This window comes from Arachis ipaensis, chromosome B10 (genome assembly GCF_059453495.1).
Source record: "Arachis ipaensis isolate K30076 ecotype BB chromosome B10, ASM5945349v1, whole genome shotgun sequence".
NCBI lineage: Eukaryota > Viridiplantae > Streptophyta > Magnoliopsida > Fabales > Fabaceae > Arachis > Arachis ipaensis.
The window spans coordinates 13,340,404-13,363,392 of NC_142435.1; the positions used below are offsets into that span (position 1 = coordinate 13,340,404).

The window sequence follows — 22,989 nt, forward strand, 5'->3', positions numbered from 1 at the left end:
TGAGGCTCCATGAGAGCCCACTGTCAAGCTATTGACATTAAAGAAGCGCTTGTTGGGAGGCAACCCAATGTTTATCTAATTCTTATTTTTATTGTTTTTCATGTTTTCTTAGGTTTATGATCATGTGGAGTCACAAAATAAACAAAAAATTCAAAAACGGAATCAAAAACAGCAGAAGAAAAATCACACCCTGGAGGAGCATCTGTCTGGCGTTCAAACGCCAGAACAGAGCATAGTTCTGGCGCTGAACGCCCAGAATGGGAGCATCCTGGCGCTGAACGCCCAGAACAAGCATGGTTCTAGCGTTCAACGCCAGAAATGGCAGCAAATGGGCGTTGAACGCCCAAAATGGGCACCAACCTGGCGCTGAACGCCCAGAGTTGTGTGCAAGGGCATTTTGCATGCCTAAATTGGTGCAGGGATGTAAATGCCTTGACACCTCAAGATCTGTGGACCTCACAGGATCACCTCAGGATCTGTGGACCCCACAGGATCCCCACCTACCTCCACTCACTCTCTTCTCTCTTCTCAATCATCCTCTACTCCCAATAAACACTCATCCCTTCTGTCTTCCATTTACCACTCACACCCATACACCCACTTACCTTCAAAATTCAACATCTCTCTCCCACCCAACCCCACCCATATGGCCGAATACACACAGTCATCCATCTCCTCCATATCTTCTTCTTCTTCTATTCTTTCTTCTTTTGCTCGAGGGCGAGCAACATTCTAAGTTTGGTGTGGTAAAAGCAGAACTTTTTTTGTTTTTTCCATAACCATTGATGGCACCTAAGGTCAGAGAAACCTCTAGAAAGAGAAAAGGGAAGACAAAAGCTTCCATCAAGGGTCTATAACTCAGTGGTAGAACATTTGACTGCAAATCAAGAGATCCCTGAGATACCTCAGGGGATACATTTTCTTCCACACAATTATTGGAAGCTACTAAGGGTGGAACATCAAGAGCACTCCATCATCCTTCATGAAATCATAGAAGATCTAAAAGCAATGAAGGGGGAGCAACAAAGACAAGGAAGAGACATAGAAGAGCTCAAGGACATCATTGGTTCCTCAAGAAGGAAACGCCACCATTACTAAGGTGGATTCATTCCTTGTTCTTATTTCTTCTGTTTTTCGTTTTCTATGTTATGTGCTTATCTGTGTTTGTGTCTTCATTACATGATCATTAGTAGTAGTAACTATGTCTTAAAGTTATGAATGTCCTATGAATCCATCACCTCTCTTAAATAAAAACTGTTTTAATTTAAAAGAACAAGAAGTACATGAGTTTCGAATTTATCCTTGAACTTAGCTTAATTATATTGATGTGGTGACAATGCTTCTTGTTTTCTGAATGTATGCTTGAACAGTGCATATGTCTTTTGAAGTTGTTGTTTAAAGAATGTTAAATATGTTGGCTCTTGAAAGAATTATGACTAGGAGACATGTTATTTGATAATCTGAAAAATCATAAGAATGATTCTTGAAGCAAGAAAAAGCAGCAAAGAACAAAGCTTGCAGAAAAAAAAAATATAGGCGAAAAAAAATAGAAAGAAAAAGAAAAAGCAAGCAGAAAAAGCCAATAACCCTTAAAACCAAAAGGCAAGGGCAAATAAAAAGGATCCCAAGGCTTTGAGCATCAGTGGATAGGAGGACCTAAAGGAATAAAATCCTGGTCTAAGCGGCTAAACCAAGCTGTCCCTAACCATGTGCTTGTGGCGTGTAGGTGTCAAGTGAAAACTTAAGATTGAGCGGTTAAAGTCAAGGTCCAAAGCAAAAAAAGAGTGTGCTTAAGAACCCTGGACACCTCTAATTGGGGACTTTAGCAAAGCTGAGTCACAATCTGAAAAGGTTCACCCAATTATGTGTCTGTGGCATTTATGTATCCGGTAGTAATACTGGAAAACAAAGTGCTTAGGGCCACAGCCAAGACTCATAAAGAAGCTGTGTTCAAGAATCATCATACTGAACTAAGAGAATCAATAACACTATCTGAACTCTGAAGTTCCTATAGATGCCAATCATTCTGAACCTCAATGGATAAATTGAGATGCCAAAACTATTCAAGAGGCAAAAAGCTATAAGTCCCGCTCATATGATTGAAGCTCTGTTTCATTGATAGTTTGGAATTTATAGTATATTCTCTTCTTTTTATCCTAATTGATTTTCAGTTGCTTGGGGACAAGCAACAATTTAAGTTTGGTGTTGTGATGAGCGGATAATTTATACGCTTTTTGGCATTGTTTTTAGTATGTTTTTAGTAGGATCTAGTTACTTTTAGGGATGTTTTCATTAGTTTTTATGTTAAATTTACATTTCTGGACTTTACTATGAGTTTGTGTGTTTTTCTGTGATCTCAGGTATTTTCTGGCTGAAATTGAGGGACTTGAGCAGAAATCAGATTCAGAGGTTGAAAAAGGACTGCTGATGCTGTTGGATTCTGACCTCCCTGCACTCAAAGTGGATTTTCTAGAGCTACAAAACTCGAAATGGCGCGCTTCCAATTGCGTTGGAAAGTAGACATCCAGAGCTTTCCAGCAATATATAATAGTCCATACTTTGGCCAAGAATTGACGACGTAAACTGGCGTTCAACGCCAGCTTTCTACCCAAATCTGGCGTCCAGCGCCAGAAAAGGATCCAAAACCAGAGTTGAACGCCCAAACTGGCACAGAAACTGGCGTTCAACTCCACAAATGGCCTCTGCACGTGCAACACTCAGGCTCAGCCCAAACACACACCAAGTGGGCCCAGGAAGTGGATTTATGCATCGATTACTTACTCATGTAAACCCTAGTGACTAGTTTATTATAAATAGAACCTTTTACTATTGTATTAGACGTCTTTTTGACCATCTTTGGTCTCAGTTTTATTCCATTGTTCATCTTTGGATCCTGGATTGTATTTTGATCCTGTGATCACGTTTTAGGGGGCTGGCCATCTCGGCCATGCCTGGACCTTCACTTATGTATTTTCATACGGTAGAGTTTCTACACTCCATAGATTAAGGTGTGGAGCTCTGCTGTTCCTCAAAGATTAATGAAAGTACTACTGTTTTCTATTCAATTCATCTTATTTCGCTTCTAAGATATCCATTCGCACCCAAGAACGTGATGAAGGTGATGATTATGTGTGACGCTCATCACCATCTCCCCTACGAACACGTGCCTGACAAACACCCCCATTCTACATGAAATAAAGCTAGAATGAATATCTCTTAGATCTCCTAACCAGAATCTTCGTGGCGTAAGCTAGAATGATGGCGGCATTCAAGAGAATCCGGAAGGTATAAACCTTGTCTGTGGTATTCTGAGTAGGATTCAATGATTGAATGACTGTGACGGGCTTCAAACTCGCGAGTGCTGGGCGTTAGTGACAGACGCAAAAGGAGGGTGAATCCTATTCCAGCATGATCGGGAACCGACAGATGAATAGCCGTGCCGTGATAGGGTGCGTGAGCATATTATTCACTGAGAGGAGGGGATGTAGCTACTGACAACGGTGATGCCCTTGCATAAAGCCAGCCATGGAAAGGAGTAAGACTGATTGGATGAAGATAGCAGGAAAGCAGAGGTTCAGAGGAACGAAAAGCATCTCCATTCGCTTATCTGAAACTCCTACCAATGAATTACATATGTATCTCTATCCCTATTCTATTATATAATATTCGAAAACTCCATGATTATTTTATATCCGCCTGACTGAGATTTACAAGGTGACCATAGCTTGCTTCATACCAACAATCTCCGTGGGATTCGACCCTTACTCACGTAAGGTATTACTTGGACGACCCAGTGCACTTGCTGGTTAGTTGTATCGAAGTTGTGACAATTATGAATTAAGATCAGAGCACCAAGCTTTGGAGCCATTACCAGGATTTGTTCGAGCCTGGAGATCACAATTTCGTGCACCAATCTTTTACATTAAATTTTAAATGGTGAATTACTCATGGTGTTGATTTGGATGTCTAAATCTGAGTCTTGGTCTACCTTTAAAAAGAGCTAAGTTGTAGTCTTATTGTTGAACAATTTTTTTTTCTTTTAATCATGTATGAAATATTGCCTCCATCTGAATCACATAGCCACATTCAAAGAAATTTATAAATTTCATGTATGTGAAACATGTTCCCATGTAGCAAAAGACAACAAAAATATAATGGATAAGAGTATTTGTCCATTTTGGTCCTCAAAGAATTTTGGACCAGACACTTTAGTCCCCAACTAAAATTAATTACTCGATTGGCCTTTAACAATTAATTTCGTCAGTCACTTAGGTCCTTGACTCTATCAACTCTAACAGAAGACAAAATGGTCCTTGACAACTCTAACAAGAGACAAAATGATCCCTGACATCCTCTGTTCAGAAACGACACTGTTCTCCCCCAATTTCCATCATATCTCACATAACACTAAGAGTTTAACACTATAACTTCAAGCTACATAATGCACACTCTGCAACTTCATTGCTCACAAGAAGAAAAATCCTCAACTTGTTTCCAACCAATTCATACTCAGGAAATTAATGATTATGTCTCTCAAGTACTTGTCGTCCTTGATGGATCCCATAAATCTAGACAGCAAGTCTGATTTGTTAAGACCCGTCGTCGTCGTTGCCATCTACCTCCTCCTCTGCCCTATCATTTCTATGACCACATTGTCCACCACTCCAATCACTTCCTTCAGCTTCTTCTCCGAACTAATGTTCAGTAATCGATTCAGTTTCCATATGAGCTTGGATGCGAGGTCGAAGCTGTCTGCCAACTTGGACTCCGTAAAAGAAGGAATGAAGCACTCGGGGTCCATTCCAAATGAAAATTTGCATATGATGTCAAAGGAGAATCTTCTCATGATGTCTTAATGTCCAACAATTTATATTACTTGCCGGAGAGTAGAGAAAGGCGTGCCCTTGGGGTAGTTGTGGAACTTGGTCTTGAGGATGTGGTGGACATTGTCGGGGTTAGAGGTGATGCTGTTATCAAGGACATGGAGGTAAATGCTTCTGGTGGGTGAAGTGCGGAGGACATGGGTGTACCAGTCACATAGATTTAGGAAATGTGTGGTCCATGACATGTTGATGTAGATGCGACACGCACGGTAGTTACACCATGGTTTGATCTTGGAGCTAAAGTGGAGGAAAGAAAAGATGGAAAAGAAGACTGTGAAGGTGAATGAGAGTATAAATGTTAGGATTATGCGAGATTTGATGAAAATTAGGGTCAGGGATCATTTTGTCCCCTGTTAGAGTTGTCAGGAATCATTTTGTCCCTTGTTAGAGTTGTCAGAGACCATTTTGTCTTCCATTAGAGTGAAAGGAGCCAAGGACCTAAGTGACTGACGGAATTATTTGTTAGGGACTAATCGAGTAATTAATTTTAGTTGGGGACTAAAGTGTCTGACCCAAAATTCTTTGAGAACCAAAATGGGTAAATGCTCAATGGATAATGACTAGGGATTAAAAAGATCAGAACAGATTAGGTTAATATAGCATATATAACGAGATTTATAAATTAGTTGAATTTATGTTTTGCTAGTATTGGATTATTTTAATTAGTTTGTTAATTTTTTTTCTAGAATTGTTAATCAAGATGAAGGCAATGTTGGTTAAACTCCAAATTTATTCGATAAAGATACAAATATTGAATTTAAGATCACCTGCTGGACTTGATTTATCATTGTTTTGAAAATCGAGCTGGATTAACCGGTTTAACCAGTCAACTGAGAACCAATCACTTAGCCTATTTGATTGAGGTATAAAACCGTCTTGTAAAAAGTTGATCAGGGAACCGGCCAAACGACGGTTAAACAATGAACCACCAGAACCGATCGGGTTTTTTCATGGCTTCCAGTTCGATGCATCAATAAAAAAAGGACTTTACTAGGTAGACAATGGCTTTTATGAATAATGTGAACAATGGGCTCTAAAATTGGCTCAATAAAGTAAAAACACACTACACCCCCAAATTACCTACCTAAATCTTAATATTAGAATAACCATCCGCACATCTAGTGAATTGAACATATGATATATCCATTATTCACATTGTGTAATATTTTTATTGTCTACCTATACTTTTCCATAAAAAAATGATGCCATTTTGCTATTTAAGAAAAATAAGAAGGAAGAAGAACGAAGAAATACCCCACACCCTTTCTCTCACTCTCTGAAACCTAACCCTAAGCCCAGCTAGCCACCATTGACATCCTTCATCGCCGAACTCCTCCTCCGGTAGAGCGTGCTGTCACAGCTGGCAGGGAAAAAGCACGGGTGCTGTTGCACTCTTCTCATCGCCAAAGTTTTCTCAGTTCTCATAACTCCTCTTCTCATCGCCGTCGCACGAACGTCCTATTGACCCAATGGCGTCGCCGTCACAAAGGTTGCTCAATCAGTAGTTGTCTCTTAGAGCTCTTTCTCTCTCTCTCTGAGGCCAACATCCCTCTTCGAGTGGTCTGTTGCTCTTTGTTTGAGCTCGCTTTCCCTCCTCCGTCACCGTCACTTGCTTTCCTCTTTTGTCGTTGGTTAGCAGTGCTGCTTCAATTTATTTTTGCTTGTTTTATACTTTTATTTGATTTTCTGATTTCTGATTCTGATTTTGTTAATTTTTGCTTATTTTGAGTTACTGAATTTCTGTGTTTGTAAGCCTCCACTCCTCTACTACTTCTTCAGTTTTATTTTTGGGAGTTAATTTCTATTTTTTGGATTTAATTATGTTGATTGTTAATTGTTGTTTTTCTGGGTTAATTATTGTTTTGTGAGTTAATTTTCTTTGTTGTTCATTGTTGTTAAAAGAGCTGGATTATTGTTATTTTGTTCTGACTTCTGGGTTAATTATTGTTGACTATTTGTAATTTTCTGAGTTATTTTTGTGCTATTATTTTAGTTCTAAGTTAATTTATTAGTAGTTGGCTTGTTGCTGAGTAAAATTAGTTAAACTTAAAAACGTGTGCTCTTCAACTGGATCCATCTCTGATTGATGTTGGAAGAAGAGTTTTTAGTTGAAATCTCGGATGAGAAAACTGATAAGCTTGCTTGCTGTGTCAATGTTGCGAAGTACATAGCCTCAACTAAAGGCAAGGTTGCGAGAACTGAACCGGTAAGGTCACTGGTTTACTGGTTATTGGTTCGATCGGAATTCAACCGGTTTAATTAAATATTAAATAAAATTATTTTTAATTCAATATATAATTTCAAATATATAAATTCAATAATTTCTAATTTAATAAAATTTAAAATTTTACAATTTCACATAATAAATTATCCATAATTTAATATTAGAAGTTCACAAACAATTTCAAACATCAAAGTTCATAACTAAAAACAATCAAAACGCACATAAAGACAGACACATAATGTTCTACTATCAAAAGAAATACTAACAAACAATTGTTTCAAACTTGCACACAATATGATGATATATAGGTATAAGGCCTTCTCTTCAATTTTTTTTGGTAAAAGATAGGAGACTTTTAAATATCATCTAAAGACCAATTGATACATTTATTATCTGAGTACATAAAATCCAAAACTGTGTCCCAAGAGATAATGCATTAAACTATAATATAAGACCAGAAGTTCTACTTCAACAATGACGGGAGAAACTATCATCTTCAATTGTTTCATTACCTCCTCCCAAATTGAGATTCATGGCAATATGGATCTAACTATTCCTTTGGGGACCCTTTGCCATGCTATCATTCACTTTCCCACCACCAATAAGCTCCCGGTTGTCCACCTTGTTTTTCCTACCAGTCCCACTAGTTCTTTCAACTTTTGCTTGAATATCAAAAGTAGAAAATCTATGTGTTTGGATGCATGTAACTTTAAGGGCAGAGAACTCAACCAATCCAATAAGTATATAGAGTGCAAAATTGGAAACCAACGTCAAATCAATCACTCTAACAATTCAGTTAAAACTTGAAAAGAAACAGTTGAATCAAAGGAGAATATCAACTCATGCCTGAGCTATGAGCATTCAACACGAGATTCACACAAAAAGGAGGGGACGAGATCCAAGTCATCCAACAACAATTACCTACCTAATTAGCAAAATTTGCATCCCGATTCAAATGATATCCACCCCCAAATGCGATAAATCAAAACAATATTCAATATTCAATTTTAGCATCATAAAAATCAATCCTTGATCCAACCCAACCCAAGAGAGAAATACGGTATACATAAAAATAATTCCAAGTAATAACATTTACTTACCGGCAGCAAGAGACAGACAATGGCGAAGACAGAGAGAGGGAGAGCTCGAACATAGCTCTCACGCGCGGCGATAGAGCTTTCACGCGACGGCGACAGAGCCTCCACACGTGAACACAAAGAGAGAGCTCTCGAACAGAGGAGACGACGACGGAGCTTCCACACGCGACGGAGCTTCCACACGCAACGATGCTTCCACAAACACGCCTATACCCAGCGGAGAAGAGTGGCGATGAAAACGAGCGGGGCTGGGGGCTGGGGGCTGGGAGCTAGGGGCTAGGGTTCTTCACTTTGTTCTTTCAATTTCCATTTTCAGTTTCAGAGAGGAGAGGGTGGGAATGGGGTTGGGGCTGCGTTAGGCTGTTAGGGTATTAGATTTAGGTTTTTTTTTCCCAGCCCATTAAATGACGCTGTTGGGGGCAGTTTAAACCGAAAATCCATTAAAAAAACCGTTCAGTTTACCTGTTAACTCCTGGTTTGATCGGTTTTTTGTTAAGTAGTTTTTGAAACTGACTGAACCGATTTGGTGATTGGTTTTCGGTTAATCTGATTGAACCGATTGATTCGGTTCTTAGAACTATGACTATAGGTTGATCAAAAAATTATTGAAAAGTCTGAAATTTCACTTTGTTATTCTCTTGGGGGATGTGGCATTTAAGTTATATGAACCTGTGTTAAGTTTGTTTAGTAGCATATATGACTTGATGTTAGTTTCTTTAATAGTGTGCTTTATATGGGAATGCCTTAATTAGTCTAAGGAATTTCAAATAATTGATTTTAACTAATATTGAACACTTGTGTTAGTTTACTCTGTAATGAATATGATTTGTGATGAGTAGCATATATGTGAATTTTGGTATTTTTTAGTTATAAACTTTGATATTTGAAGTTATTTGTGAACTTTAAATAATAAATTATAGATAATTTTTTATGTGAAATTGTGAAATTTTGAATTTTATTAGCTTATAATTCATTAAATTTGAATATTTGAAATTATATATCAAATTTTTAAAAATTTTATTTTATATTTAATTAAATCGGTTGAATCTCAGTTGGATCACTGAACTATTAAAACAGTCACTTCACCGGTTCATTAATCGATTCGGCTCTCGTAACCTTGTGATTTATCGATTGTGAAAAAAAATATTCTGTGTTAGTGACTAGTTTATTATCTATTTTTGTATAAGAGCCATTCAGATAGAGACGCTTAAAACGTTTTTTTTTTAAAGATGTTTTCTAGTAATTAAAATTCAATACATATAATCAATTAAACCGTATTCTTTTGTCAAAATTAAATCAGATAAATCGATTTGGCTAAAAAATCAATAAACCAAATATTGAACCGGTCTAAATTAATATTCTTTTTTTATATAGAAATTGACTACAATAACTTTATTATAGAAAATAATTAAAATACTCTATTATATATATTAATTTTGAGAATCTTAAATCCTAACCCTATGACGGCAGAGAGAGAAGAGAAGGGTTAGGATTTAGGGTTCTCAAAATAATAATAATAATAATAATAATAATAATAATAATAATAATAGCATTTTAGTTATTTTTTACAATAGGGATATTATAGCTATTTTTTTATAAAATAATATTAATTTAGACGGGTTTAAAGTATAATTTATTGATTTTTCGGTCAAATCAATTTGTCTGATATAATTTTGACAAAAATAATACGATTTAATTATTATATGTATTAAATTTTAATTACTAAAAACATCTTTAAAAAAATGTTTTAAACATCTTTATTTAAATGATACTTTTTTTATATTATTATTTGTGTCTAAAAATTAATACTTGATTAGGGTAAAGTACTAAATTGGTCCCCTATGTTTGGGCGTAATTCTGTTTTGACCCTTAAGGTTTAAAGTGTTCTATTTGAATCCAAAAAAATTTCATTTAGTATCAATTTAGTCCCACAGTGAGGTCAACGTTAAATAATTAATGGAATATCCTACATAACAACAGTACAAGAACAAAATCGATAGTCTGGAGAACAAGTACAAGCTCCAGAGGCATAAAATCAACCGTTGATGCATCAATACATTTATTTATTATTTTTTTTAATATATAAATAAAATATTTTCTATAGAACTAAAAAGAATGATAAATAAATGTATTGATGCATCAACGGTTGATTTTGTGCCTCTGGAGCTTGTACTTGTTCTCCAAATTATCAATTTTGTTCTTGTACTGTTGTTATGTAGGATATTCCGTTAATTATTTATATTTAACCTCACTGTGGGACTAAATTGATGCTATATAAAACTTTTTTGGACTTAAATAGGACACTTTAAACCTTAAGGACTAAAACAGAATTACACCCAAACATAGGGGACCAATTTAATACTTTACCCAACTTGATTATTATTAATATGTTTATAAATACATGTATTTTAACCTTTTAATTTTAATTTTATTTTTTATAATTTTATATTTTTATTTAAATATGGTCCAATTAACCAATTTAACTTGTGAAGTTGAAGGAGTGATCCAATTGTATAACCGAGGAAATTATCAATTCGGTTCTGATATCTATAGCTTTCGCCTTTCAGAACCTTGATCTAATCCCATCTGTGTACTCTCTCGGCTCTCACAGCTTCACGCTCTCTGAGCTCTGCTGTTTTGCCGCACCTCTCCCAGCTGCCAACTGTGGAGCGGCCCTCCTCACTCGGAACTCCACCGTGGAGCCGCTGCGTCAGGATATCGGCCTCTCCTCTCACCGTCGCCGCTCTCACTGTGTCAATCTTCAGGTAAGCCGTTGTCGTTACGTCTGTAGACTGTGGCTCTGTTTCTTTAACTTTTCTTGATTGACATACGCTTTCTCTGTGTTATATTGGAAACTGAAACGAGCTGAATTGCTCTTATCGTTATGGTGTTCAGTGTTCTATTCTAAAGACAGTTCTTCAGGATGCATGCACTGAGAGTTTCTCCTTTACTTATTGCTAAAACATTTCAAGCAATGGAAATTCCATCAAGCACACGAAGCACTGTGGTAAGATTTGGGAAGTGACATTACTAGTTAAAATATGCAAACTCATAGCGCCAAACATTTTTTTGTCTTAAGTTCTTTTGTTGTAATTTCAGGTGTGTGCTGCAAAAGGTCCAAGGCCGCGCTATCCACGAGTTTGGAAGACCCATAAAAGAGTTGGGACCATTAACAAGGCTGCTAAGCTTGTTGAGACTGTAAGTTTTTAATTTAATTTCGAAGAAATTACCATTTCTATCATAAAAGTTCAGCATGTCGACAAATCTACCATGAATAAAGGAAACTAATTTTGTACAAAAGACGAACAATTCTGATTTTCTACCATTGAAAGCTTGGAATTTTAACAAATCTACAATAAAAGTAAAGTTCAAATACTTTTGTCACATAAACTATCTTTCATGAGTACAAAATTAGTTTCCTCCCTTCATGGTTAAAATTTGTCAGTGATTTAAAGTTTCATGGTTAGAAATGGTGCTTACTTTTTAATTTTTGTTCCAGTTGTTTCTTCTCACTTGATAATCATGATAGTAGAAAATTTGTGATTGATTTTTTCCTAGGTGATTTGGATTCTTGGAAAAGTTAATGTCTCTGTATGTGTTGTGTGTAGATTAGACAGCTGTCAAATGTCAAAGAGGAAGTTTATGGTGCTCTTGATTCCTATGTTGCTTGGGAATTAGAGTTCCCTTTAATTACTATGAAAAAGGCACTCAAGACTCTAGAAGATCAACAAGAGTGGAAGCGGGTGATACAGGTACTTAAACAAAGAAATGCTATCCATGTAAACTTTTAGGTAGCGGTTGTTTCAGAGACTTGGACAGAGACTGGGAGATTGTAATTCAGTATTGTGTATGGTGGTCAGTGACTGGTACTAAAATTTTAGTTCCGCGACATAAAATTTTAGTCCCGAGACATAAAATTTCAGTCCCTTCAGTACCTCCAGAAAGTGTGGACACAAGAGAATTGAAATTTTTTATAACGGAGACTGAAACTTTAATAACATTTCTTGTCAAAAACACCTTCATTTAACTTTTCAAATTTCATCTACCCGTCAATCTCCATATTTATCTTAAAAGTAGACATAATAGTGAGACATAACACAGTTCAATAAATTTTACACTAAACGCAATACAAAGACTTAATTTAGTCTTTGTCTCCCAGTCTTAGTCTCTTAGTCTATCAGTCTCAGTCTCTCTTCAAAACGCAACCTTAATGCCTTTGTCTTCATTCATGTTGTATTCACCAGGTTGTTGGATGTCATCTTCAGGAACCAGAGCTATTTAATTTATTTTGAGTTTATTTTTTTAATTTATATTTTGTTTAACTTTCTAATGTCTTATGTTGCTGTGTATATTCGATCTGGGAATATCCTCTAAATTAGTTCCCGCGTATACAAATTACCGATGGAACTGTAGGTAACAAAGTGGATGTTAAGCAAAGGCCAAGGTAGGACTATGGGAAGCTATTTCACATTATTGAATGCATTAGCAGAAGATGATCGAATCGATGAAGCTGAAGAGCTTTGGATGAAGTTATTAATGCAGTATATGGAAAGCTTGCCTCGTAAATTCTTTGATAAAATGATATCTATCTACTACAAGATAGGCATGTATGACAAGATGTTTGAGGTATTATTCTGATTTGTGATTTTATGTCAATATAAATAATTTGCACCTTTATAATCTGCTTACTAGTCATGAAATTCCCAAATTATAGGATATTACTTGTTCAACCGGTGAAATATATTTAGGAGGAGAAACTTTATTACAGACAAAAAATAAATGATAATTACAAGAATAAAAGATAAATAAAATTAAAGAGCTATATAACCAAGACAAGCTAATTGCTAGAAAATATTCAAACTCTCTAAATATCCACCAAATATCATCCTGAAACAGACATGATCTGATTGTAGGTTTTTGCTGATATGGAGGAGCTTGGTGTTCATCCTAATTTGACTGTCGTGCAAGTGATTGGAGGTGTCTTTAAGGAGCTGGGCATGTTGGACAAATATGAGAAGATACACCAAAAATATCCACCACCTAGATGGAAATATAGATACGTCAAAGGAGGACGGCGTATAAAAATCAAGGTGTCTGGTCAACCTTATCAAGGCAACTACAGAGAAGAGAATGAGCATGCAAAGGTAAATGGTGAATCAAATTTGGACTTAGACGACAATGATACATCAGAAGAGACTTCAGAGTTAGAGGAAGTTGATGAACAATTCAACCAGGACGCCAATACAAGAACCATGGAATCTAAACAAATATCAGATGATTCATTTGAGACTAAGGAACCAGTGTTAGATGTATAATAGTTCGGGAAAGATGATTTAAGATAATTCAATACTTGATGAGTTTCCATTGGCAGTTATTTCTGTCATAGTTGGAATGTATTGTATACATGCCTCTATCATGGAAGGATGGAAAGTGTTAAGGACATAGAATGGAGACACTCTTGGGTAGGGGTGGCAATATGCACTCTACCCATGGCTACCCAACCCGACCCAACTAGGCTAGGTAGAATTGTGGGTAGGATTCTTGTGCGGGTTGAGTTCTACCCTATTCGACTAATTTGCACTCTATATATGTATATGTTATATACTTATATAAAAATATGTTTCAAGTGGATATTAAACTAAAGACCTCTCACTAAATGCAAAAGATCCTTAGACACTAAGGCTGTATTTGTTTCTGAGAATAGAACAATATAAGACATTGAAAATAAGACATAAAAGATAGAAACACATAAATTTAGTATTTTTGTATTCTGTTTGGTGACAAAGTAGAATAAATTATAAAAATTTAATTTATTCTTTTTTTTTATTAAAAAATTTGAGAAAAAAATATAATAATAAAAAAATACAATTATAAAAACTTAACAAGAATAATGAAAAAAAGTAAAAAATAAATTGTGTCCCTTGGTAGCGTCTCTGTATCCTTCTTAGTGTTTTCTGTGTTTTTTTGTCACGACAAAAATAAAATACACTAATTGTGAGTGGACACAATTTTTTGTTCATGTTTCATTTGTTAAACATGATTTTGTGTCTCTGTGTTCCTGTTTTAGTGTCCTGTTTCTGTAAACAAATGTAGCTTAAGAGAAGATTATTAATTGATAATTTAATACGTTTTTTTTTATATAAAATTCAATTATATTTTAAATTATCGTCAAGTTATGCAATAATATTGTATCTTTTTGGTAACCCGCGAGTAAGGTAGGATATCCACAGGTTAAGAACAGGTAGGGTTAAGGTTGGAATATTCTCAACTCACGAATAGAATATTGTTGAATTTATATAAAAATATCAATTTGCGAGTAGAGTTAGGGTTAGGGTTTGATCTAAATCCTACTTTACCTTAACCATTACGACCCCTACTCTTGGCTTTGGGCCAGAAGAGCATATTTTTGAAACTCAGGTATTCTACAACGGGGAAAACCAAGATTTGATGTTCTTCTCTAGCCAGCATCAATGCTGAATGAACGTGGGCGTTTGGCTCAAAAATTTTCTCAAATACATGGTTATATGGAGATTGGGGTTGTTGTTATGATTTGGCAGATTTATTTCAAATTGTTGCTTGTATAAGAGGTTCATAAGATTTATACAAATTGAACTTTCATAGTCATAGTTATAATGCCATTAGTTGATGGTTATATACCAAGTCTGAAAATTTTAGCATTGGGCACAGGAATTTATGATCTACCTCATACAATGACATTTAGTAGTGAATCATCATGTGCTTGTGCATACTTTTCTTTTTCAAAATTGAAAAAGAATGTTATTCTTAAAGAACGTAAGTCAAGATAAGTCATTAAGAAAGCAAATTATTTAGCATTTAAATTAATAATACTATATTTGACTGAGTAATTGAGTTGTGCAAGGGCAATATGACGATTTGGTGGCATTTGCTTATGTTCTTGTATGGATACATGAGGGAAGAGCTCGGTTCCTGGAAATTGACGCCGAATTGTTATTTTCGGTGCCGGCCTTTGAGCCTTGTGGAAGTTTGAGCTTTACTCCAAGGGGATGTCCAATTGCGCGGAGCGTGAGCAAGAAACAAGGGGGGAGTGTACCTGCAAAGGCACTCCGAAATTTAAGTCAGTATTGAGAATTCAATTGTGTCCCTAAGAAGAAGATGTTATACCTTTATATGCGGAGTGAAACAAGTCGGTTATGTTTCTATTTCATCGTCTGAATTGAAGAATAATAATAAGGCTTAATGGATGATAATGTCTAGTCTGTCGTTTTGATTCTAGTGTGTAGGCCGTTGAGCTCGGTTTGTAACGTGTAATGTCGAGCTGTACTTTATTTGGCCGAGTTATGAGTCATTGATAAACCACTATTTTATGATTTATTTTGTGCTCAATTGAGTGATTTTATCAATTCTTCGCCCACTTATTCATATGAAATTGCATGGTTTTACAATTCCTTCCTTATGATATGATATATGTGAAAACATGTTTTCTTTGACCTTAATTTTATTAATATTAATTCCCCCTTTATACCATTCGATGTCTTGATATGTGTGTTAAGTGTTTTCAGAGATTACAGGGCAGGAATGGCTTAGAGGATAGAAAGGAAGCATGCAAAAATGGAAGGAATACAAGAAGTTGAAGAAATTGCTAAGCTGTCCAGCCTGACCTCTTCGCACTCAAACGGTCATAACTTGAGTTACAGTGGTCCAAATGAGATGGTTCTAGTTTCGTTGGAAAGCTAACATCTGGGGCTTCGCAACGATATATAATTTGCCATAGCTTCCTGGTGCGCAGAAATTGTGATTACACTTTGATTATGTAAAATTCATCGCTCTTTCTTTCCCTGTTAATGGCGCCAAAAACATGATGCCAATACCATGGTTCACAACTTCGCACAACTAACCAGCAAGTGCACTGGGTCGTCCAAGTAATACCTTACGTGAGTAAGGGTCGAATCCCACAGAGATTGTTGGTATGAAGCAAGCTATGGTCACCTTGTAAATCTCAGTCAGGCGGATATAAAATAGTAATGGGGTTTTCGAAAATAATTAATAAAACAGGGATAGAAATACTTATGTAAATCATTGGTGAGAATTTCGGATAAGCGAATAGAGATGTTTTCGTCCCTCTGAACCTCTGCTTTCCTGCTATCTTCATCCAATCAGTCTTACTCCTTTCCATGGCTGGCTTTATGTAATGCATCACCATTGTCAATGGCTACTTTCGGTCTTCTCTCGGGAAAATGATCCAAATGCCCTGTCACGGCACGGCTAATCGTCTGGAGGCATCACCCTTGTCAATGGTTACATCCTATCCTCTCAGTGAAAGTGGTCAACGCACCCTGTCACGGCACGGCTATTCATCTGTCGGTTCTCGATCATGCTGGAATAGGATTTACTATCCTTTTGCGTCTGTCACTACGCCCAGCAATCGCGAGTTTGAAGCTCGTCACAGTCATTCAATCATTGAATCCTACTCGGAATACCACAGACAAGGTTTAGACTTTCCGGATTCTCTTGAATGCCGCCATCATTCTAGCTTACACCACGAAGATCCCAATATCTTGGACTCGGTCCCCTGTATTAGTAATCTAAGAGATACTCGTTCAATCGAAGGTAGAACGGGAGTGGTTGTCAGGAACGCGTTCATAGGGAATGATGATGATTGTCACATTCATCACATTCAGGTTGAAGTGCGAATGAATATCTTAGAAGCAAAATAAGATGAATTGAATAGAAAACAGTAGTACTTTGCATCAATCTTTGAGGAACAGCAGAGCTCTACACCTTAATCTATGGAGTGTAGAAACTCTACCGTTGAAAATACATAAGTGGTAAGAGAGTTCATTGGCCTCGGCCCCAGAGGGAAACCGAAGTAACCAAGACTGTCTGTGATCCGCAGATGAAACTCAGGATGTCTAATACAATAGTAAAAAGTTCTATTTATAATAAACTAGCTACTAGGGTTTACAGAAGTAAGTAATTGATGCATAAATCCACTTCCGGGGCCCACTTGGTGTGTGCTTGGGCTGAGCTTTAACTTTCCACGTGCAGAGGCCATTTGTGGAGTTGAACGCCAGGTTTTGATCCATTTCTGGCGTTCAACTCTGGTTCTTGATCCATTTCTGGCGCTGAACTCCAGAATTGGGCAGAGAGCTGGCGTTGAACGCCAGTTTACATCATCTATCCTCGAGCAAAGTATGGACTATTATATATTGCTGGAAAGCCCTGGATGTCTACTTTCTAACGCAATTGGAAGCGCGCCATTTCGAGTTCTGTAGCTCCAGAAAATCCACTTTGAGTGCAGAGAAGTCAGAATCCAACAGCATCAGCAGTCCTTCTTCAACCTCTGAATCTGATTTCTGCTCAAGTCCCTCAATTTCAGCCAGAAAATATCTGAAATCACAGAAAAACACACAAACTCATAGTAAAGTCCAGAAATATGAATTTAACATAAAAACTAATGAAAACATCCCTAAAAGTAACTAGATTCTACTAAAAACATACTAAAAACAATGCCAAAAAGCGTATAAATTATCCGCTCATCACAACACCAAACTTAAATTGTTGCTTGTCCCCAAGCAACTGAAAATCAAATAGGATAAAAAGAAGAGAATATACTTATAAATTCCAAACTATCAATGAAATATAGCTTCAATCATATGAGAGGGACTTATAGCTTTTTGCCTCTTGAATAGTTTTGGCATCTCACTTTATCCATTGATATTCAGAATGATTGGCTTCTATAGGAACTCAGAGTTTAGATAGTGTTATTGATTCTCCTAGTTCAGTATGATGATTCTTGAACACAACTTCTTTATGAGTCTTGGCCGTGGCCCTAAGCACTTTGTTTTCCAGTATTACCACCGGATACATAAATGCCACAGACACATAATTGGGTGAACCTTTTCAGATTGTGACTCAGCTTTGCTAAAGTCCCCAATTAGAGGTGTCCAGGGTTCTTAAGCACACTCTTTTTCTTTTGCTTTGGACCTTGACTTTAACCGCTCAGTCTCAAGTTTTCACTTGACACCTACACGCCACAAGCACATGGTTAGGGACAGCTTGGTTTAGCCGCTTAGACCAGGATTTTATTCCTTTAGGCCCTCCTATCCACTAATGCTCAAAGCCTTGGGATCCTTTTTATTTGTCATTGCCTTTTGGTTTTAAGGGTTATTGGCTTTTTGCTCTTGCCTCTTGGTTTTAAGAGCTTTGGCTTTTTCTGCTTGCTTTTTTTCTTTTTCTTTCTAATTTTTTTTCGCCTATTTTTTTTTATTATTTTTTTTTGCAAGCTTTGTTCTTTGCTGCTTTTTCTTGCTTCAAGAATCATTTTTATGATTTTTCAGATTATCAAATAACATGTCTCCTAGTCATCATTCTTTCAAGAGCCAACATATTTAACATTCTTAAACAACAACTTCAAAAGACGTATGCACTGTTCAAGCATTCATTCAGAAAACAAGAAGCATTGTCACCACATCAATATAATTAAGCTAAGTTCAAGGATAAATTCGAAACTCATGTACTTCTTGTTCTTTTGAATTAAAACATTTTTCATTTAAGAGAGGTGATGGATTCATAGGACATTCATAACTTTAGGACATAGTTACTAACTACTAATGATCATGTAATGAAGACACAAACATAGATAAGCACTTAACATAGAGAAAACGAAAAATAGAAGAAATAAGAACAAGGAATGAATCCACCTTAGTGATGGTGGCGTTTCCTTCTTGAGGAACCAATGATGTCCTTGAGCTCTTCTATGTCTCTTCCTTGTCTTTGTTGCTCCTCCCTCATTGCTTTTTGATCTTCTCTAATTTCATGAAGGATGATGGAGTGCTCTTGATGTTCCACCCTTAGTTGTCCCATATTGGAACTCAATTCTCCTAGGGAGGTGTTGATTTGCTCCCAATAATTTTGTGGAGGAAAATGCATTTGAGGCATCTCCGGGATCTCATGGTGATGAGCTTCATACGCCTCTTGAGCTCCATGAATGAGCTCTCTTGCTTGCTCCATCTTTTTCTTAGTGATGGGCTTGTCCTCTTTAATGAGGATATCTCCCTCTATGTCAACCCCAGCCGAATTGCATAGGTGGCAAATGAGGTGAGGAAAGGCTAACCTTGCCATAGTGGAGGACTTGTCAGCCACCTTGTAGAGTTCTTGAGGTATAATCTCATGAACTTCCACCTCTTCTCCAATCATGATGCTATGGATCATGATGGCCCGGTCTATAGTAACTTCAGACCGGTTGCTAGTGGGAATGATTGAGCATTGGATGAACTCCAACCATCCTTTAGCTACAGGCTTAAGGTCTAGTCTTCTTAGTTGAACCGGTTTGCCTTTTGAGTCAATTTTCCATTGAGCTCCTTCTACACATATGTCCATAAGGACTTGGTCCAACCTTTGGTCAAAGTTGACTCTTCTTGTGTAGGGGCGTGCGTTCTCTTCCATGTTTGGCAAGTTGAACGCCAACCTTACATTCTCCGGACTAAAATCTAAGTATTTCCCCCGAACCCTTGTAACATAGTTCTTTGGATCCGGGTTCTTACTTTGATCATGGTTCTTGGTGATCCATGCATTGGCATAGAACTCTTGAACCATTAGGATGCCGACTTGTTGGATGGGATTTGTTAGAACTTCCCAACCTCTTCTTTGAATTTCATGTTAGATCTCCGGATACTCATTTCTTTTGAGTTTGAAAGGGACCTCAGGGATCACCTTCTTCTTGGCCACAACATCATAGAAGTGGTCTTGATGGGCTTTGGAGATGAACCTTTCCATCTCCCATGACTCGGAGGTGGAAGCTTTTGTCTTCTCTTTTCCTTTTCTAGAGGATTCTCCGGTCTTAGGTGCCATCAATGGTAATGGAAAAACAAAAAGCTTATGCTTTTACCACACCAAACTTAGAATTTTGCTCGCCCTCGATCAAGAGAAGAAAGAATAGAAGAAGAAGAAGAAATGGAGGAGAGGGAGAAAGGTTATGTTTCGGCTAAGAAGAGAAGAGAGGGTTGTGTTGTGTGAAAATGAGGAAGAATGGAAGGCTTTATATAGGAAAGGGAGGGGGGTTAAGGTTCGGCCATGTAGGGGGGTTTGGGTGGGAAATTGATTTTGAATTTTGAAGGTAGGTGGAGTTTATGAGGTAGGTTTATTGGGAAGAGTGGATGGATGTGAGTGGTGAAGAGGTGATAGGGAAGAGATTGAGGTGATTGGTGAAGGGTTATGGGGAAGAGTGTTTATGGAATTGTATGAAAGAGGGGTGAGAAGAAGTGAGTGGAGGTAGGTGGGGATCCTGTGGGGTCCACAGATCCTGAGATGATCCTGTGGAGTCCACAGATCATGAGATGATCCTGTGGGGTCCACAGATCCTGAGGTGTTCAAGGATTTACAACCTTGCACCAAATTAGGCATGTAAAATGCCCTTGCACACAACTCTGGGCGTTTAGCGCCAGGTTGGTGCCCATTTTGGGCGTTCAACGCCCATTTGTTGCCCATTTCTGGCGTTGAACGCCAGAACCATGCTTGTTCTGGGCGTTCAGCGCCAGCTCTTCTTCAGGGTGCAATTCTGGCGTTCAGCGCCCAGATGATGCCCATTTTGGGCGTTCAGCGCCAGAACCATGCTCTGTTCTGGCGTTGAATGCCAGGCATATGCTTCCTCCAGGGTGTGATTTTTCTTCTGCTATTTTTTATTCCGTTTTCAATTTTTATATTTATTTTGTGACTCCACATGATCATGAACCTATAAAGACATATAACTAAGAAAAATATAGTTAGATAAATAAAAATTGAGTTGCCTCCCAACAAGCGCTTCTTTAATGTCAATAGCTTGACAGTAGGCTCTCATGGAGCCTCACAGATGTTCAGAGCATTGTTGAGACTCTCCAACACCAAACTTAGAGTTTGACTGTGGGGGCTTTGGTTGACTCTGCTTTGAGAGAAGCTTTTTCTGCTTCCTCTCCATGGATGCAGAGAGAGATCCTTGAGTTGTAAACACAAGGTTGTCCTTATTTAATTGAAGGATCAATTCTCCTCTGTCCACATCAATCACAGCTCTTGCTGTGGCTAGGAAAGGTCTTCCTAGGATGATGGATTCATCCTCTTCCTTTCCAGTATCCAGGACTATGAAATCAGCAGGGATGTAAAGGCCTTCAACCTTTACTAACACGTCCTCTACTTGTCCATAAGCCTGTTTTCTTGAATTGTCTGCCATCTCTAGTGAGATTTTAGCAGCTTGCACCCTATAGATTCCCAGTTTCTCTATTACAGAGAGGGGCATGAGGTTTATCCCTGAACCAAGGTCACACAGAGCCTTAAAGATCATGGTGCCTATGGTACAAGGTATTATGAACTTTCCAGGATCCTGTCTCTTCTGAGGCAATGTCAATTGATCCAGATCACTTAGTTCATTGGTGAACAAGGGAGGTTCATCTTCCCAAGTCTCAATACCAAATAATTTGGCATTCAGCTTCATGATTGCACCAAGAAACTTGGCAGTTTGCTCTTCAGTAACATCCTCATTCTCTTCAGAAGAGGAATACTCATCAGAGCTCATGAATAGCATAAGGAGGTTCAATGGAATCTCTATGGTCTCTAGATGAGCCTCAGAGTCCTTTGGTTCCTCAGAGGGAAGCTCCTTATTGATCACTGGACGTCCCAGGAGGTCTTCCCCCTTAGGATTCACGTCCTCCTCTCCCTCTTTGGGTTCGGCCATTTTGGTTATGTCAATGGCCTTGCACTCTCCTTTTGGATTCTCTTCTGTATTGCTTGGGAGAGTACTAGGAGGGATTTCAGTGATCCTTTTACTCAGCTGGCCCACTTGTGCTTCCAAATTTCTAATGGAAGACCTTGTTTCATTCATGAAACTCACAGTGGCCTTGGACAGATCAGAGACTAAGTTTGCTAAGCTTGATGAATTCTGCTCAGAATTCTCTGTCTGTTGCTGAGTGGATGATGGAAAAGGCTTGCTATTGCTAAACCTGTTTCTTCCACCATTATTAAAGCCTTGTTGAGGCTTTTGATCCTTCCATGAGAAATTTGTATGATTTCTCCATGATGGATTATAGGTGTTTCCATAAGGTTCACCCATGTAATTTACCTCTGCTATTGCAGGGTTCTCAGGATCATAAGCTTCTTCTTCATAAGAAGCCTCTTGAGTACTGTTGGATGCAGCTTGCATTCCATTCAGACTCTGAGAAATCATATTGACTTGCTGAGTCAATATTTTGTGCTGAGCCAATACGGCATTCAGAGTATCAATCTCAAGAACTCCCTTCTTCATAGGCGTCCCATTATTCACAGGATTCCTTTCAGAAGTGTACATGAACTGGTTATTTGCAACCATGTCAATGAGTTCTTGAGCTTCTGCAGGTGTTTTCTTTAGGTGAATGGATCCACCTGCAGAGGTATCCAATGACATCTTAGATAACTCAGACAGACCATCATAGAATATATCCAGGATGGTCCATTCTGAAAGCATGTCAGAAGGATACTTTTTGGTCAGTCCTTTGTATCTCTCCCAAGCTTCATAGAGGGATTCACCTTCTTTCTGTCTGAAGGTTTGAACATCCACTCTAAGCTTGCTCAGCTTTTGAGGAGGAAAGAACTTGGCTAGGAAAGCCTTGACCAGCTTATCCCAAGAGTTCAGGCTATCCTTAGGTTGAGAGTCCAACCATACTCTAGCTCTGTCTCTTACAGCAAAAGGGAAAAGCATGAGCCTGTAGACTTCAGGATCTACTCCATTAGTCTTAACAGTGTCACATATCTGCAAAAATTTAGTTAAGAACTGAAAAGGATCTTCATATGGAAGTCCATG

General features: G+C 37.7%; 1 protein-coding gene, 1 long non-coding RNA gene and 1 other non-coding gene across 3 annotated transcripts; 2 read left to right on the forward strand and 1 right to left on the reverse strand.

Moving 5' to 3' along the window:
• Positions 1-7,390: 7,390 nt before the first annotated feature.
• LOC107624428 (uncharacterized) lies at positions 7,391-8,589 on the reverse strand. The gene is made up of 2 exons (XR_001616892.3): positions 8,208-8,589; positions 7,391-7,738 (listed from the first exon to the last, which is right to left on the reverse strand). It is a non-coding gene; the product is annotated as an uncharacterized LOC107624428 (long non-coding RNA).
• Positions 8,590-10,690: 2,101 nt separating this feature from the next.
• LOC107624125 (pentatricopeptide repeat-containing protein At4g21190) lies at positions 10,691-13,837 on the forward strand. Its single transcript, XM_016326588.3, has 6 exons — positions 10,691-10,969; positions 11,100-11,211; positions 11,304-11,402; positions 11,813-11,956; positions 12,618-12,830; positions 13,118-13,837. Exons 2-6 carry the CDS (start codon positions 11,128-11,130, stop codon positions 13,517-13,519), a joined length of 942 nt encoding a protein of 313 aa, XP_016182074.1. The 5' UTR covers positions 10,691-10,969; positions 11,100-11,127; the 3' UTR covers positions 13,520-13,837.
• An 8,810-nt stretch (positions 13,838-22,647) lies between these two features.
• On the forward strand, positions 22,648-22,755 carry LOC148579194 (small nucleolar RNA R71). The gene has a single exon (XR_015895322.1). It is a non-coding gene; the product is annotated as a small nucleolar RNA R71 (small nucleolar RNA).
• The last annotated feature ends 234 nt before the right edge of the window (positions 22,756-22,989 follow it).

Coding starts and splice junctions, on each gene's coding strand:
- LOC107624125 (XM_016326588.3), top strand. CDS start 11,128: ATGCATGCACTGAGAGTTTCTCCTTTACTTATTGCTAAAACATTTCAA. Junction 11,212..11,303: donor CAAGCACACGAAGCACTGTG/GTAAGATTTGGG, acceptor TTGTAATTTCAG/GTGTGTGCTGCAAAAGGTCC. Junction 11,957..12,617: donor AGTGGAAGCGGGTGATACAG/GTACTTAAACAA, acceptor ATGGAACTGTAG/GTAACAAAGTGGATGTTAAG.